At 39.2% G+C, this 12,879-nt stretch overlaps 1 protein-coding gene across 3 annotated transcripts in view; it reads right to left on the bottom strand.

Annotated features, from left to right (window-relative positions):
- Positions 1–12,879, bottom strand: part of LOC124411510 (heparan sulfate 2-O-sulfotransferase pipe-like) — a 49,098-nt gene continuing 36,219 nt past the window's right edge. For all 3 annotated transcript variants that reach the window (XM_046890660.1, XM_046890661.1, XM_046890659.1), the window contains exons 3-8: positions 4,385–4,473; positions 4,061–4,267; positions 3,349–3,428; positions 2,606–2,887; positions 2,089–2,243; positions 1–1,213 (exon numbers count right to left, since the gene is read on the bottom strand). In XM_046890660.1, coding sequence (XP_046746616.1) covers positions 1,020–1,213; positions 2,089–2,243; positions 2,606–2,887; positions 3,349–3,428; positions 4,061–4,267; positions 4,385–4,473 — 1,007 coding nt within the window. In that variant the 3' untranslated portion in view covers positions 1–1,019. The remainder of the gene's footprint in view (positions 1,214–2,088; positions 2,244–2,605; positions 2,888–3,348; positions 3,429–4,060; positions 4,268–4,384; positions 4,474–12,879) is intronic.

Genomic DNA, 12,879 nt, shown 5'->3' with positions numbered 1-12,879 from the left:
TTAGTAGGTATACAATTTTTACTCACGCAGTATAGTCCGATACACTAAACAATAATTCAAACTACACCGATATAGTAATATAAGTACGTAAATACCGTTTCATAGAGTGTGTATTTTTTGAATTCATTTTAACCTTTTGGTCTTACAAATTTTCAAATTTTGAATACTCAATTATTGGAACCTTCATATTCTTCAGTTCAGAAATTTCTACCACGAATATATTCAGCGATTTACTTATTTATTATTTCTTTCGTTATATTCTCATTGCCAACTTCTTGAATACGAAATTTATTCTGGAATAAAAGTATATTAGATAATAAATAAACATATCTAGGATAAGCAGAAAATACACCGGACGAAATCTATCTTTTGATTTATAAAAAATTTGTCCGATCTTCCGCAAAATATAATTGTTATTATTAACGCTTTGCTTGCATCGAAATTTAACCATTTATCGTTGCAAATTTTCATATAAATTTACTTTTCATCAAGATTATAAAAGATATTATAATATTTATAGGTATAGCTGCCCACGAGTTTGCGGTCTAAATATACTATATATCAATACTTTACATAATCACACACGCATACATTCAATCATATCGTATTCATAATGCAAACGCAGATTGGTCCGCTTGATTTTTTAATATCTATATAAATTGAAAATGCTGCCGCACATTTTTATCCGCAAATTCAATTAAAGACTATTATACAAATAAAATTCTACAATATACCTATAAAGCCTACAATGCTAAACGTGATAACGTTTCACAATCACAATATTTTATTATTATTAATCGACGAGGCAACCGAAAATTTTTACCGTCTGGAAAATAATTATTGTCTGTGATATTTTTCTCTTCCTCTTTGTCTTTGCTTATACACTCGAGGAAGGAAAAAGCAAAAGATTGCCCTGCAATTTTCTGTCACGATTCACCCGTAAAATGTAATCGTTTTCACTCGATATGTGGACAGAAAAATTGAGAACAGCCCCCTTATTATTCATCAAAATAATATCCTTAAAGAGTGTTGTCGATTTGATTCGGCAAATTAGTTAACCTCAGGGCTCTGAGCTGTTTGTAAAGTCGTTGTCGACAGAATTGATAGAACTCGATTTCTCTCGTGAAATTCTTTCGCACCAGATCCTTTACCTCTTCGCTAACCGGTGGTTTGAAAAAATTCCGATTTATCTTCGTGAATGAGTTGACTTCATCTGAAACAATAGGGAACAGAGAACGAGGATAAAAAAATTTGATGTAAGAATTAGAAAAATAATAAGTAAAAAATTATCGACAGCTTAGGTTGGATGCAACGAAAAACAAGCGACGCACGCAGTTCATTAAAATTTTCATTGCGCCTTATTCTATAAGATAAAGGTCTTACAAGTACGTAAGATTGGTTGCTAATCGTAGGCGCAATTCGAGACTTTTAAATCCTAATCATTTTCAATGATTGCTGCAGTTCTATCCATCGCACAATTAATTGAAGATTGCAATTATTTATAAATGATTACAAATTTTCTATTTGCGACGCAAATTCACGTTGGTTGAGTTTTTTTTTCGTCTCATCAATCAGTGTTTGTTGCGCCTTGGTCTACAAAGTGAAGGTCTTACGTGGACGTAAAATCGGTTGCCTACCGCAGGCGTAATTCATGGCTTTCAATTCCTTATCATTTTTTTTACCAATTGCTTCAGTTCCAGCGATTGCGTGATTAATTTGATATTACGATTATTGATGAATGATTAAAAATTCTCTATTCACGATGCAAATTTGTGATGGTTAAAGTTTCATTTCGTCTTATTATCTTAAGCAAGTACATATGTAACTATACGTATTCGCATATATATCCGTAAGACTGTATAAAAATAGATCGACCATTGGCCAAGCAAATGTAACATATTTAAATATAGTTCTTGACGCCGTGTGATATCGGATATGTTGACTCGATTTGAGCTTAAATTGACCAACGGGAATTGTAAACCCTTGCAAAAAGCTGGGATTTCCTTCTGTTTCTAAGCTTTTAATGGATATGAAAATTTCAAAACTGAGATATGTTTTCAGACAATTTTTTTTTTGCAATCAACTTACCCCAGTAGACGTCTGTTGCTCCACGGAAAAATTTCGGTATATAATTTTCTAGTACCGTCAAAGTGCTGTTTATATCCTCAAGAATGCCGACGACCGCGTAATGTTTTTCAACGGCCAGTTTAGCCCTTTCCAAAGCACCCACCGTGTTGAATGGTCTGAAAATTATTAACAGAAGGTGAATTTTTATTTAATTTTCAAATCTTGAAAAATCAAGTCATACTCCTGTACCAGCTTATCCGCATCGTTATAAAATGTTCGAGCATCCTTGCAAGTTTTCTAACAGTTAACATCATCAGTGCACATTTATAGGTAGGTTTCATAAAATCTCACTAAAAAAGATACAGAATTTATAAAAATGTAACACGTGACACTGACGATGAATAGTTGTAAATTTAGCCCAAATGCGTTGAAAAGATACAAATTTGCAATAGGAAAAATTTGACGACTCTAAAAATCGAAAATCTTAGGGAAAAACAAACTAGAGATAAAGAAAATTGCGATGAATTCTTAGGTATACCTGCATTTATCGCTGTGGCCGCAAAAGAAGAGGGTCTGCCGTCGGTGGTCACCGATGCCCTCGTGGATCTCGCCCTCCAGGTATCGACACTCTCTGTCGCCCTCCAGGACGCAGGACTCGAAGTCCTTCTTCAGCCAATTCGGATCGGGCAAAGGCAGGTCGGGAAATATCTGCTTCCGTTCGACGTAGTACCACGGAGCCCTGACGTAGTAGTACCAGGAAATTACACGCTCGACTGGGTCTCGCACCAAGTTTACGTAAATTGGTTCCGGCAAATTGAATCTGCAAGCGGCAGATTCGTTGGTCAAAAAATCCTCGTGGAAAAATTTTGAGGATTGAAAGGAAATCGACTAAAGTTTGGAGAAAAAATATGTGAGGGATAGAAATTTGGGAATCTGAAACGGTGCGATTTTGATCAACTTGCATTCTATTAAAAAAATTCGCTTTGAAGTTCTTCGTACAAATTGAAGGGACTTAGTCTTCTGTAGGTATGATGTAATTTCCTTTCAAATAATCATTTATTTACAGAATATATTTCAATTCAGTGAAATAGCTCGTATCGTTTGTTTTTTATTGATTCTGATTTCCAAACTTCGTGGATCAAAAAATGGATTTGAAACTAGATTCTACAGAAGATTTCAGATCGATCTTTTTTTTTTTTTCTTTAAGCTAATGAATTATTTAATTTGTTTGATTTTACAACCATCGGACAACATGAGCACCTATTCTTTTGCACTACTCACTCGGTAAAATTCGTGAAACAAACGTGCTTGATGTAGACGGAAGGTTCAGCGTAACCGGAAACCATTGTGGCCAGTTGGAGCTGAAAAGTGTTCATTCAATGAGTCTCAATATACAAATCATACGTACAGTAAAAAAAATATACCAACACCGAGAAAATTTAATCGAAACAGTTTTGTTGAACGTTGAATTTATCACTTACACCAGGTGAGTTCCGTGACGCGTTCCAAAGGGACTCCTCATTATAGGCAAATCAGGGTACAAAACAACTCCGAGTAGCTCCGAGTATCGCCGGAGTGATATCAGCAGCATGCTAACAAAAGAGCAGCGGTGTTGTTCGTAGTGTATTTGAACTCTGATTTGCCTATAATTAGGAGTCCCTAAGGAACACATCACGGAAATATCCTGGTTTACCCAAAAGTGAGGTACAATTTATATTCAAGACAATGCAAATTACAGAATCAAAGAGATGTACAGTAAATGTTCACTAATGACTTACCCTTCCGGCTACCTTGTTTTTGGTCTGAAATAAAATGCAAGTTCGATTCTATACGAATTATGTGACAATAAATCCCATCCTCTCACCGCAACTTAATCGCAAGTCATCGTCACATGATTCGTATAGAATCGAACACGCATTTTGTTTGGGACCGAGAACAAGTTAACCGGAAGGAAAAGGCATTAATGGACATTACTGTCCAAAATCTACAGTACCTGTTCGATTGGAGCTAGGCGAATGGTTTCGACCCTCTGAACCCTGTCCCGATTGAAGAAGAACCTGTTGAACACGGAGAGCCTTCTAAGTAGTTCCATGAACGATTGGGAACCGACTTTCGGTACCCGGTTGAAGAATATCACCTGCTTGGTGGCCCTTCGAGTGTTGTTCAACGCGTCGATGTCGAGGACCTCCATGTCGTCGTACTGTAACAAAATGCTCAATCACTCCAATGTCGATTTAAGCTGCGTTTCGTGTCTCCATAAGCTCCCTCATCAAGTAGGCGGGGATGAATATTGGCGGTTACTACTGTTCACGCTTACCGATTCTGTTAACTTCTGATTGATGGTCGAGTAGTAGTGAACGACACCACTGGGTCCTGATTCGGTGTGTATTGAGGTCTGTTCACCGTCTGAAACAAGAGCATCGTTCGATTAATTATATTCAGGAAAGAAGTCTTACTGAGTCTCGAGTCATTGATCGTCTGGTGAACGGAAACAAAAAAAGAGGATATCCGTTCTCCGATTACTCAACCGTCAATTATGGATGCCTGCGCAGTGTCGAATGGTTTTGTGGGTTGGTTAATTTCAGAGTATTGTTATTTCACGGTTCGCGATTATTCAACCGAGTGACAAATAAATCGTTCACTTTTTCCAGGATGTGAGTTGGGTGGGCGTTCATTTTTGTTGGCGTGAGAAATCACTTGAAGGATTTTTAACTGCGAAGATACTCTGAATAACTTCTTAAATGAGTGCAGCATTATAGTGCAATATAGCTTACAGGAAACAACTTCCACAGAGGTCAAACTTGTTATTAGAATAGAAAGAGAAAATTGCTGCCGAGATTCACCGTCTGTTTTACGATCGGTTTCTGGCTCAGTGTTAAAACGTGTAGAGAATTATGGTTCCCATACCACAATGATACAGGTAAGTATACTGTAAACGCTTCCGGAAAGGAAGACCTTACTTCAAACGGCAATCATGCAGGTAGTTGGAATATTTCCTCAAAGAAAAAATTCTAACTATGTAGCAGCAGTGAAAAAATTCCAAACATGTTAACTTGGTAGATTTTTGCTCTGTAAAACAGTTGAAGATCACAAAGTAATTAGTTTTGAGTACATAACACCAATTTTCTCAAGATTTCTCCATGGATCGCAGGTTAGGGAAAAAACACGGTTAAAGGCAAAGCTTCCTTTCCAATTTTTCGCAAGTTGAATGGCGTAGCGAAGTTGACTAAATTCACGTACTAATATGTTGAGCGGGAAGTGCAGCAGTGTATCACGGTACTTAGGTTGGTACAAGCATGGGAACGAACATGGTGATAGCGTTAAGTAGGTTCATTATCATACAATGGCCAAGGGACTTCGTCTTATTATGATAATTTGATCGTCAGTGTATTGCTGAGGAGTTGATTTATTTCGTGAAACAAGCCATGTCATTAAGTGTACGAAATTGATTGACAATCACAAATGGTAAAGATAACGATGGACAAAAATCGTACCACGCTAAGTGCAAAGATAAGCCACTGTTAACTTTTTACCGATTCTCATAATAGAGGATGACAAAAATTTTAGCAGCATTTGTGGAGCCTTCTGTCGCCTTATCAAAAGTGGATATATTGTACACATCGAGTGGATTTCCGAATTATTGGTAGCAGTCAGTAATTCTACAGTGATTAGCCGAAATCACCCATCGACCATGACAGTGAATGATAGATCTGCCATGTAATGCAGGTTATTGGCCATAAAAATCGTGACACGTTGCGATAAATGTCGATGGCTGAGCAGCAGTAGCAAGAGTATTTTATATCCCACTGTGTTCTTCATCCAGAATTTTTGTGTCGAACGATGAAAAATATGAAAGCCTGTAGTCCGGTGGCATGACGTCAAACAAGGAAGCTTTTTTTCCTCAGGAATCGGCAAAGGTCGCTGACGTTGCGAAGATCGTTGGACCCATAAAACCTCCACCGACCCGACGTGCAAAGCCAAGGGGCAAGCGGATGGTTTCGCGTTTCGCACAACGCGAGCTAGGAATTGTTGAACCTGTGCGCCTAAGCTCTAAGAAACGCGGACGAGGACTTCGGGGAGGGAGCGGGAGCAGGACTCGTCCTTAAAAATCTCCGACATCTCTATTGTACGCGGAATTCGTGACGCGAAGATTCTATCTCGGGCCGGACGGTTTCTCCGCGGCTGCGGACACAACTGCTCCGCCCCAACTGCGTTATCCTCGCTTCCAGTTTTTCTCTTCCTGCTGGCTTCTTCTTCGCGAGCGCATCTCTTTCCGCATAACTCACCCTCCGCCTCGCTTCGACATCCTTGACGGAGGCTGCCGCCTACCTCAGGGTTCGATTCCTGCCCGCCTGACCTGCGGCGCGGAGGAGCGATTCAGAGCCCTCCCAGAGATAAACGTTGACCCAGGGATCGACTTGCGGGTCCATAATGTCAAAACTGATGCGTAGCACGGTGAGAAATGATTCACCTCGATCTAGGAACCTGATCGAATTTACTACGGCTTACTACGTCGGCGTTATTTATTTTATAGGCAAAAATTGCGTCGAACACTGCAATTGATGTCCGTTGAAGTCTTTGGATTTCATGCAGAATTTCTAAGCAAGGCCTTCGCTCGCCTTTCCTATTCGAATCATTCGATGTTTCCTATCAAGATTTTCGATCAGGAAACCTGCAGTGACCACTATTCGCACGTGAGACACATTCCCGCCATTGAATCGTCCATTCATCCGTTTACCGCATCACTCACTGGGATCCTTCACTGCTCGGAGGTTTGGGAGATTGTGCGACATTGTAGAGTGGCTGAGTCTGAGATAGGTGTGCGACCGTTATTCGTTCCACTAACACAGGAACGTGTAAATTCTATATTTCCGTTGATCTGTAGAAAATTAATGTAAACGGTCAAACATCCTGTACTGTGCATATCTGGCCAATAGATGTACGCAATTCCTTGCGAAACCATTTGCGGAATATCTATTCGCGCGATTGTGGTTTACCGCTTTCTGCGTGCGCTGCACTTGCCACTGCATCTTTCTATCCGCATGCGCCTATTCATGTCGTTCCAAACACTAAACATTTCGACGATAATCACGACATCCCAATTACGGTCAGACAAAAACATACTTCTACAAGTAAAATGAGCCCGCGCGCTTTACCATGTCCGGAATACTCATAAACATAATCAAACTTTCCGTACTCACATGTCATCTGGATGCAACTAATTTTGCAATAAACGTAACGCAATAAAAAAAAATTAGAATTCACGCAGTTTAGAAATTTTTTATGATCAATGAACGTTATCTTGACATGACACAACCAAAAAACAGATATCAGCTGAACTCCCCATACTGTCGTATCGCTGAAAATGCAGTTTTAAGCATGACCCGTTATCTCATGAGTTTCCAGATGTAAACGTGAGAGAAATTGGCGAAAGAGTCGATTCGTGGTTAATGATCACTGCCAATCGTTGCGCAACACTGACCAGTACGCCTCAGTTAATTTAATCTGAAAAATTTGAAGTGATTCACCGTTTCAGGTACGTAAACACACATCGTGGAGACGACGGTCAAATTAGAGCACCGAGACCATGAACTTGTTGTCATTATTATTCATCGAGATACAAGTCTGGATAGCAAAATCGCGTTTATGGGTGAACAGCTTACTCCTTATTCCGCGAATAGAATTTCTCATCGCGATGTTTCAGTGATACGTGCATAACGTCGGAAGAACGAGGAAGACTATTTCAATTGATCAATGATCCGTGATTTGAATGCTTGATCAATTTCAATTCTGTCCGGGGTTCAATGTTGTGATTGCACAGAGAAGGACAGAAATGGATAATTGGTATGCTTTACTCAGTGTGACCCATTTACACTTTTGCATTCGAAGATCCAAACGATTTTCAAATGCTATTAATTTCCATGACCATGTGCACATCCCTGGAATAACAATTTTTTTCACTAGAAAGAAAATATGCAGTATTACCAATAGGTGAATGAACAACAATAGACCGACAGAATTTCAGCATGCGAATGTTGAAAAATGCGTATTTCAATGTAATGCGGTTACCATTCAAATTTGTAAGGATAAATATTGATCGCATATCGATTATGCACGTTATTACCAGCCTTTGGAAATGTTTAGAATGACAGTGGAAACGCCAATAAAACAGACCATAATATAGAACAGTCATAAGCCCATCTGGAAAACGTTGACTTTCGATAAAATGCAACTTTAAAGGCTTTCACTCTCAGTCATTCAAACAGGTAGGTACGAGTTTACGAGCGTCGATCCTCTAATAGGCAGGCGTAACTTTGATAAAATAATTTACGGATTTACGATTGCAATAACAATTACTGCGCGGTTTTCATTAGCTCAACGCATAATCTTCGCTACCCATAAAAAGAGGAAGAGGCTTCCCCCTCTCTTCGTCATGCCCATAATCATTCGCACATGGATGCGTATCCAGAGGCTCGGTGGGCTCTCGACTGGTTTTATGATACTTTGGTTTTACCAGCTGCATGAGAGGCAGTAAAATAGATCTTCCTGCCTGCCGGTTGGGCACTTACTTTACTCTTACCCACTTGAGTCAATTTTGCTAAACAGGCATCAGAGAGCGAAGAAAGTAGACTCGCAGAGACGATGATCAACCGGCTGCTCGAAGCCGATCGAACTCGCGATCCTCGGACGAGTCGTAACAGACCCGCCTGTTATTATATCGTTAAAGCTAAGCGGATGCCACGGATGGAATTCTCGCTTCCGGGTCTCTTCCTTAATTAATACCACGCGTTGCTCGAGGAGATGTCGAGAGCTGCGGGCTTCGCGATCCACGCTCGGACGTTCCTCTCGAGACGCGCGTCTGCCGTTCCGTGCCGATCGCGTGTCGCGTGAAAGATCGAGGCTCCTCTTATCGATCGGCGATCCTGATCCTAAGAGAATCGGACAGGTTCTCGTCGGAGGAAAAAATTACCTCTATCTGCGACTCGATCGAACTTTAAGCGGAAACGGAATCGGGGACGTTTTTGATAACCATTCCCGTTCTTCGGAAGGCTGGGTTGGATTTCGCCCAGGGTTTAAAAATTCTTTCGAGCAAACGGAGCTCAAGGAATACCGAAACTCGATAATCAGATCCGCAGTGAGAATGTTTTAAATTACGGATCGCGGTGTCGGATGAATTACATCCTACATTTTCTCCGCAGGATGTTGCTTGGATTTTAAAGAATAATGATCGATCCAGTAAAGGAGGCGGCGTCGAGTTCGATCCAGAAAGAAGTCGCTGACCCGGAACTTGGGAAAGTCGTGGTCAACTGGGAAGAGCTCTCTTCTGGCCTGTTAACCCACCGCATGGGACACCAAGGCCCCGATTTTATGCCACGCGTAGATTTCTTTCATGCGATGTAGGCGCAGCCTCTATTGGAATTTAACCCTGACCTCTTACTGCTGTTCGCTAGCCATTGATTTGAACCAAGATGCTATTTTTCGTGAATTTACTGCACAAGCTAAACGACGTGTGGCTGAATGACGGAGCAGGAATAAATAATGATTGATGTGAAAAAGCCGGATTTATACTTGGCATTAAGACTTGTTAAAATATTCCGAGCATTCCGATGGCTCAATTGCATAGCAGGTAATTAAATGGTGTTACAATTTGTAACCATTATCAGCGAGAGAATCATCGACGAATCTCCCAGGTGTCGAAAATATGCATCGCATTAATCTGCTGGACATGGGACAAGTTGGCGTACCGATTACGTGACTAAATTTCACTTCTTGGCCGTTCATCGCTTGTACAATCGTTATAAATTGCCTAAAATTAGCATTTCTAACTAGGTCTAGCGCGGATAGGGAACCGCAATTATCTCTGGAAATATTTATAATCGTTTGAAATATCGCTTACGTATAAATGAGGATTCAATACTAGTGTGGAAACGGGTTTCATTCTCCGGAAGAAAAAGCTGACACTTTCGATTTTGGGGAGAAAAAATTATGAGGTAAAAACAATCGGTTATGCCGACTGCACCCTTCAACATCTGGTACTTGAGGATACTATTTTCAAATCAGATGGCAGGACATGAAAAAGGAAGAACGAAAAATCGTGGTAAAAGTTTCCATTAACATCCTTCCAACCATCCGATACGATCTGCGGTCGGAGTAACGGTTCGGATGATAATCGGTATCAAAGTTCGCAACGGTTCACTCAGATTTTATCTAATCGTTAATTATTGGAGAAGCGATTACTGCGGTGAAGTGGAAATAAAATTCATCCAGAGTTTATTGATCGGCCGGAAATGATTTCATTCGATATTCGAGCATCTGGGACAAATCGGCACTAAAATTTATCTTTTTCTTGGGTCGAACAAAAAGAAGAGAATTGACCTGAAAATGATAAGGGCATACATTGTGCAGCTTGAGTTTTTGTGGTGATTTTTTCGTTCTCTAGAATTACATAAATTGATTGAAAAGGGTGGAAATTAATTTTGGCGACATTGATCAACCGCACTACAGGATCTTCCGAAGAGAAGAAGAATTGAACTCGTCGCCTGTAGTTGGAAGATATAAATTTTTGATACTCAGTTTTTGTACGTGTGTATGTCAATCGTTCAATTACTTCATCTCATTCACTGCGATTTTCATGGCATTCTTCATTTCTCACGATGACTGGCGCGCATTTCTCGGGTTTAGTCATCGATGACTATTCTCACGAATTCCGATAAGTTCGACGTACCTGCAGCGTGCAGCGATCGAACAAAGTCGACTTCCGGTCAGCGACCGCCGCCCAGGAAATTGAGCCGAACGCATCGAAAACTCGCTTATCACTTTCAGCGGAAGTAGGTCGTGATCCATTTTGCGACAATTCGCTCGCCTAATAAGAGAGCGAGCCTTTCGACGCAGCACTGATTGCGTGTAACACGCGTAACGCGCAGCTTCAGATTCAAGGCTCGTTTCTTCCTCGGGTCAATTAACTCTCCACGCGGTGTCGAAGCGGTCGTAAACTGTGAAAGGAGCAACAGACCTCGTTTCTTATTCGCACCAAATTTTTTGAGGGACGTCACGCTCTTCGGTGATTTCGAAAACGCGGGGGATAAAAATTTTCACGGTTTTTTAATCGGACAAACGCTGGAGGTTAAAACAACAAAGAATAAGAAACGGGAGAAACAACCCTTAAAGGAAATGACACTAATCAATTATTTTGTTCCATTAATTTTTTTAATTTTTCACAGATCAAAATCCAAAGATTTTTCTGCCATATTTGAATATTGCTTGTTTTTAAATTAAATAAGATGTAAAACAATTTCAATAAGATGTAAAACAATTTTTGTTGGCAAATTTTTCCTCCCCTTCCTTAATTCAGAATCAAAAACTTCGCTAGTTTCCTATCTTTCTTCCGTCCTTTATCCGTTATGGCTAAAACGCCTCCACAAAAATACTTTTACATTCACCACGATTATTTCTGAATTGATCTGCCTCTTTCTGAAAATACTCCTACCGATTTCACATGTTGTACAAATTTCTCCTACCTAGGTAGAGAAACGATCGTTTATTTCATCAGATGAGAAGATAATTTCTCTGAAAATAATAATACGTCGTAACCATACCAAAGCAATATTTCAGTAACACTCTGTTGCAGGAGTATTTCACTGACATTAATCACGACTATATATAAGATACTTGTAATTTTTCAAACCTACGACGTGCATTCAAGTTTACATCAAATTTAGGTGAAGTAAATAAGTTTTATACATTTTTTAGAAAGCTGGCTGTCGACGTTTTGATTTAAAATCGAAATATTTACATAACTGTGAGTGATCTTCGTTCTCTTTAAAAATTCGATATTCATCTCTGAAACCCAACCCACAAACCTGATTGATAAACTTTGCGAAGGCACTATTTATTTCGGATTTAGAATTATTTAGATTATCTCAAATTGAGATTATACTAAATTTGTACCAAAGATGAGTTGTTTAAGGGAAAAAAAATTCTGCAATATATTTGCAGATCGCCCGACATGGAATTTGCTCGTGTATTCAGACCAGAAACCAGGCTGCAGCCTCGTTTCTCTCAGTTCCGAATTGAGGCCGTCGTTTTGATCATCCCACCGATTACAGGAGTAACAAAGGTAATTACAGCTATGCATAATACCATAACGCAGCTGCATAAAACCTGGATGCAAGCGCCGTACTGAGAAAAATTTCATTCGTTATGGTTACTAGATAATCCTAGTGATATTGTTACAATAACGGTTTAAATACTGTTGTAATAACAAAAAAAAAGAAAAATGTTGTACAAGAAACGATTTAGTGTCTGATTATAATTGTCAATAGTAAATTTTCTACTTATTGCAACATTACATTTATTTGTTCGGTTGACCGTATTTTTTACAGTTAGATAATGCTCTTCAATCAATTTGTTGTTACGCCTGCATCAAATTATTATCGCAATGAATGATCGTGATAAGAAAGAATATATTAAATACCAGATTTGCTATTCGTAGCTTATACAGGTCGTGAAAATGTAGAAAGATTAGAAAATAGAATGGTCATGATATTAAACTTGCAAAAATACGAAAATCTATTTTATAGTATTTCAAAAATTAACATGAATATCATTTAGTTCTGACGAGTCTAGATTCTAGTCTTCTACACTTTACCTTCCCACATTTCGACTTGTCTATGCTTTGACTTTGCAAAATCAAAAAAAAAATTAATTTTTTAATTTTTTATTATTCTCATCATATATGATAAAAATTCTACATTTTTACCTCTCCCAAAAAACTATGTCTACATTTTTTTTATTAGATTGAAATGGACACAG

Source organism: Diprion similis, chromosome 10 (assembly GCF_021155765.1).
Source record: "Diprion similis isolate iyDipSimi1 chromosome 10, iyDipSimi1.1, whole genome shotgun sequence".
Taxonomy (NCBI): Eukaryota; Metazoa; Arthropoda; class Insecta; order Hymenoptera; family Diprionidae; genus Diprion; species Diprion similis.
The sequence above is the reverse complement of the archived record's forward strand: the minus strand, read 5'-3'. Positions and strand labels throughout refer to the sequence as shown.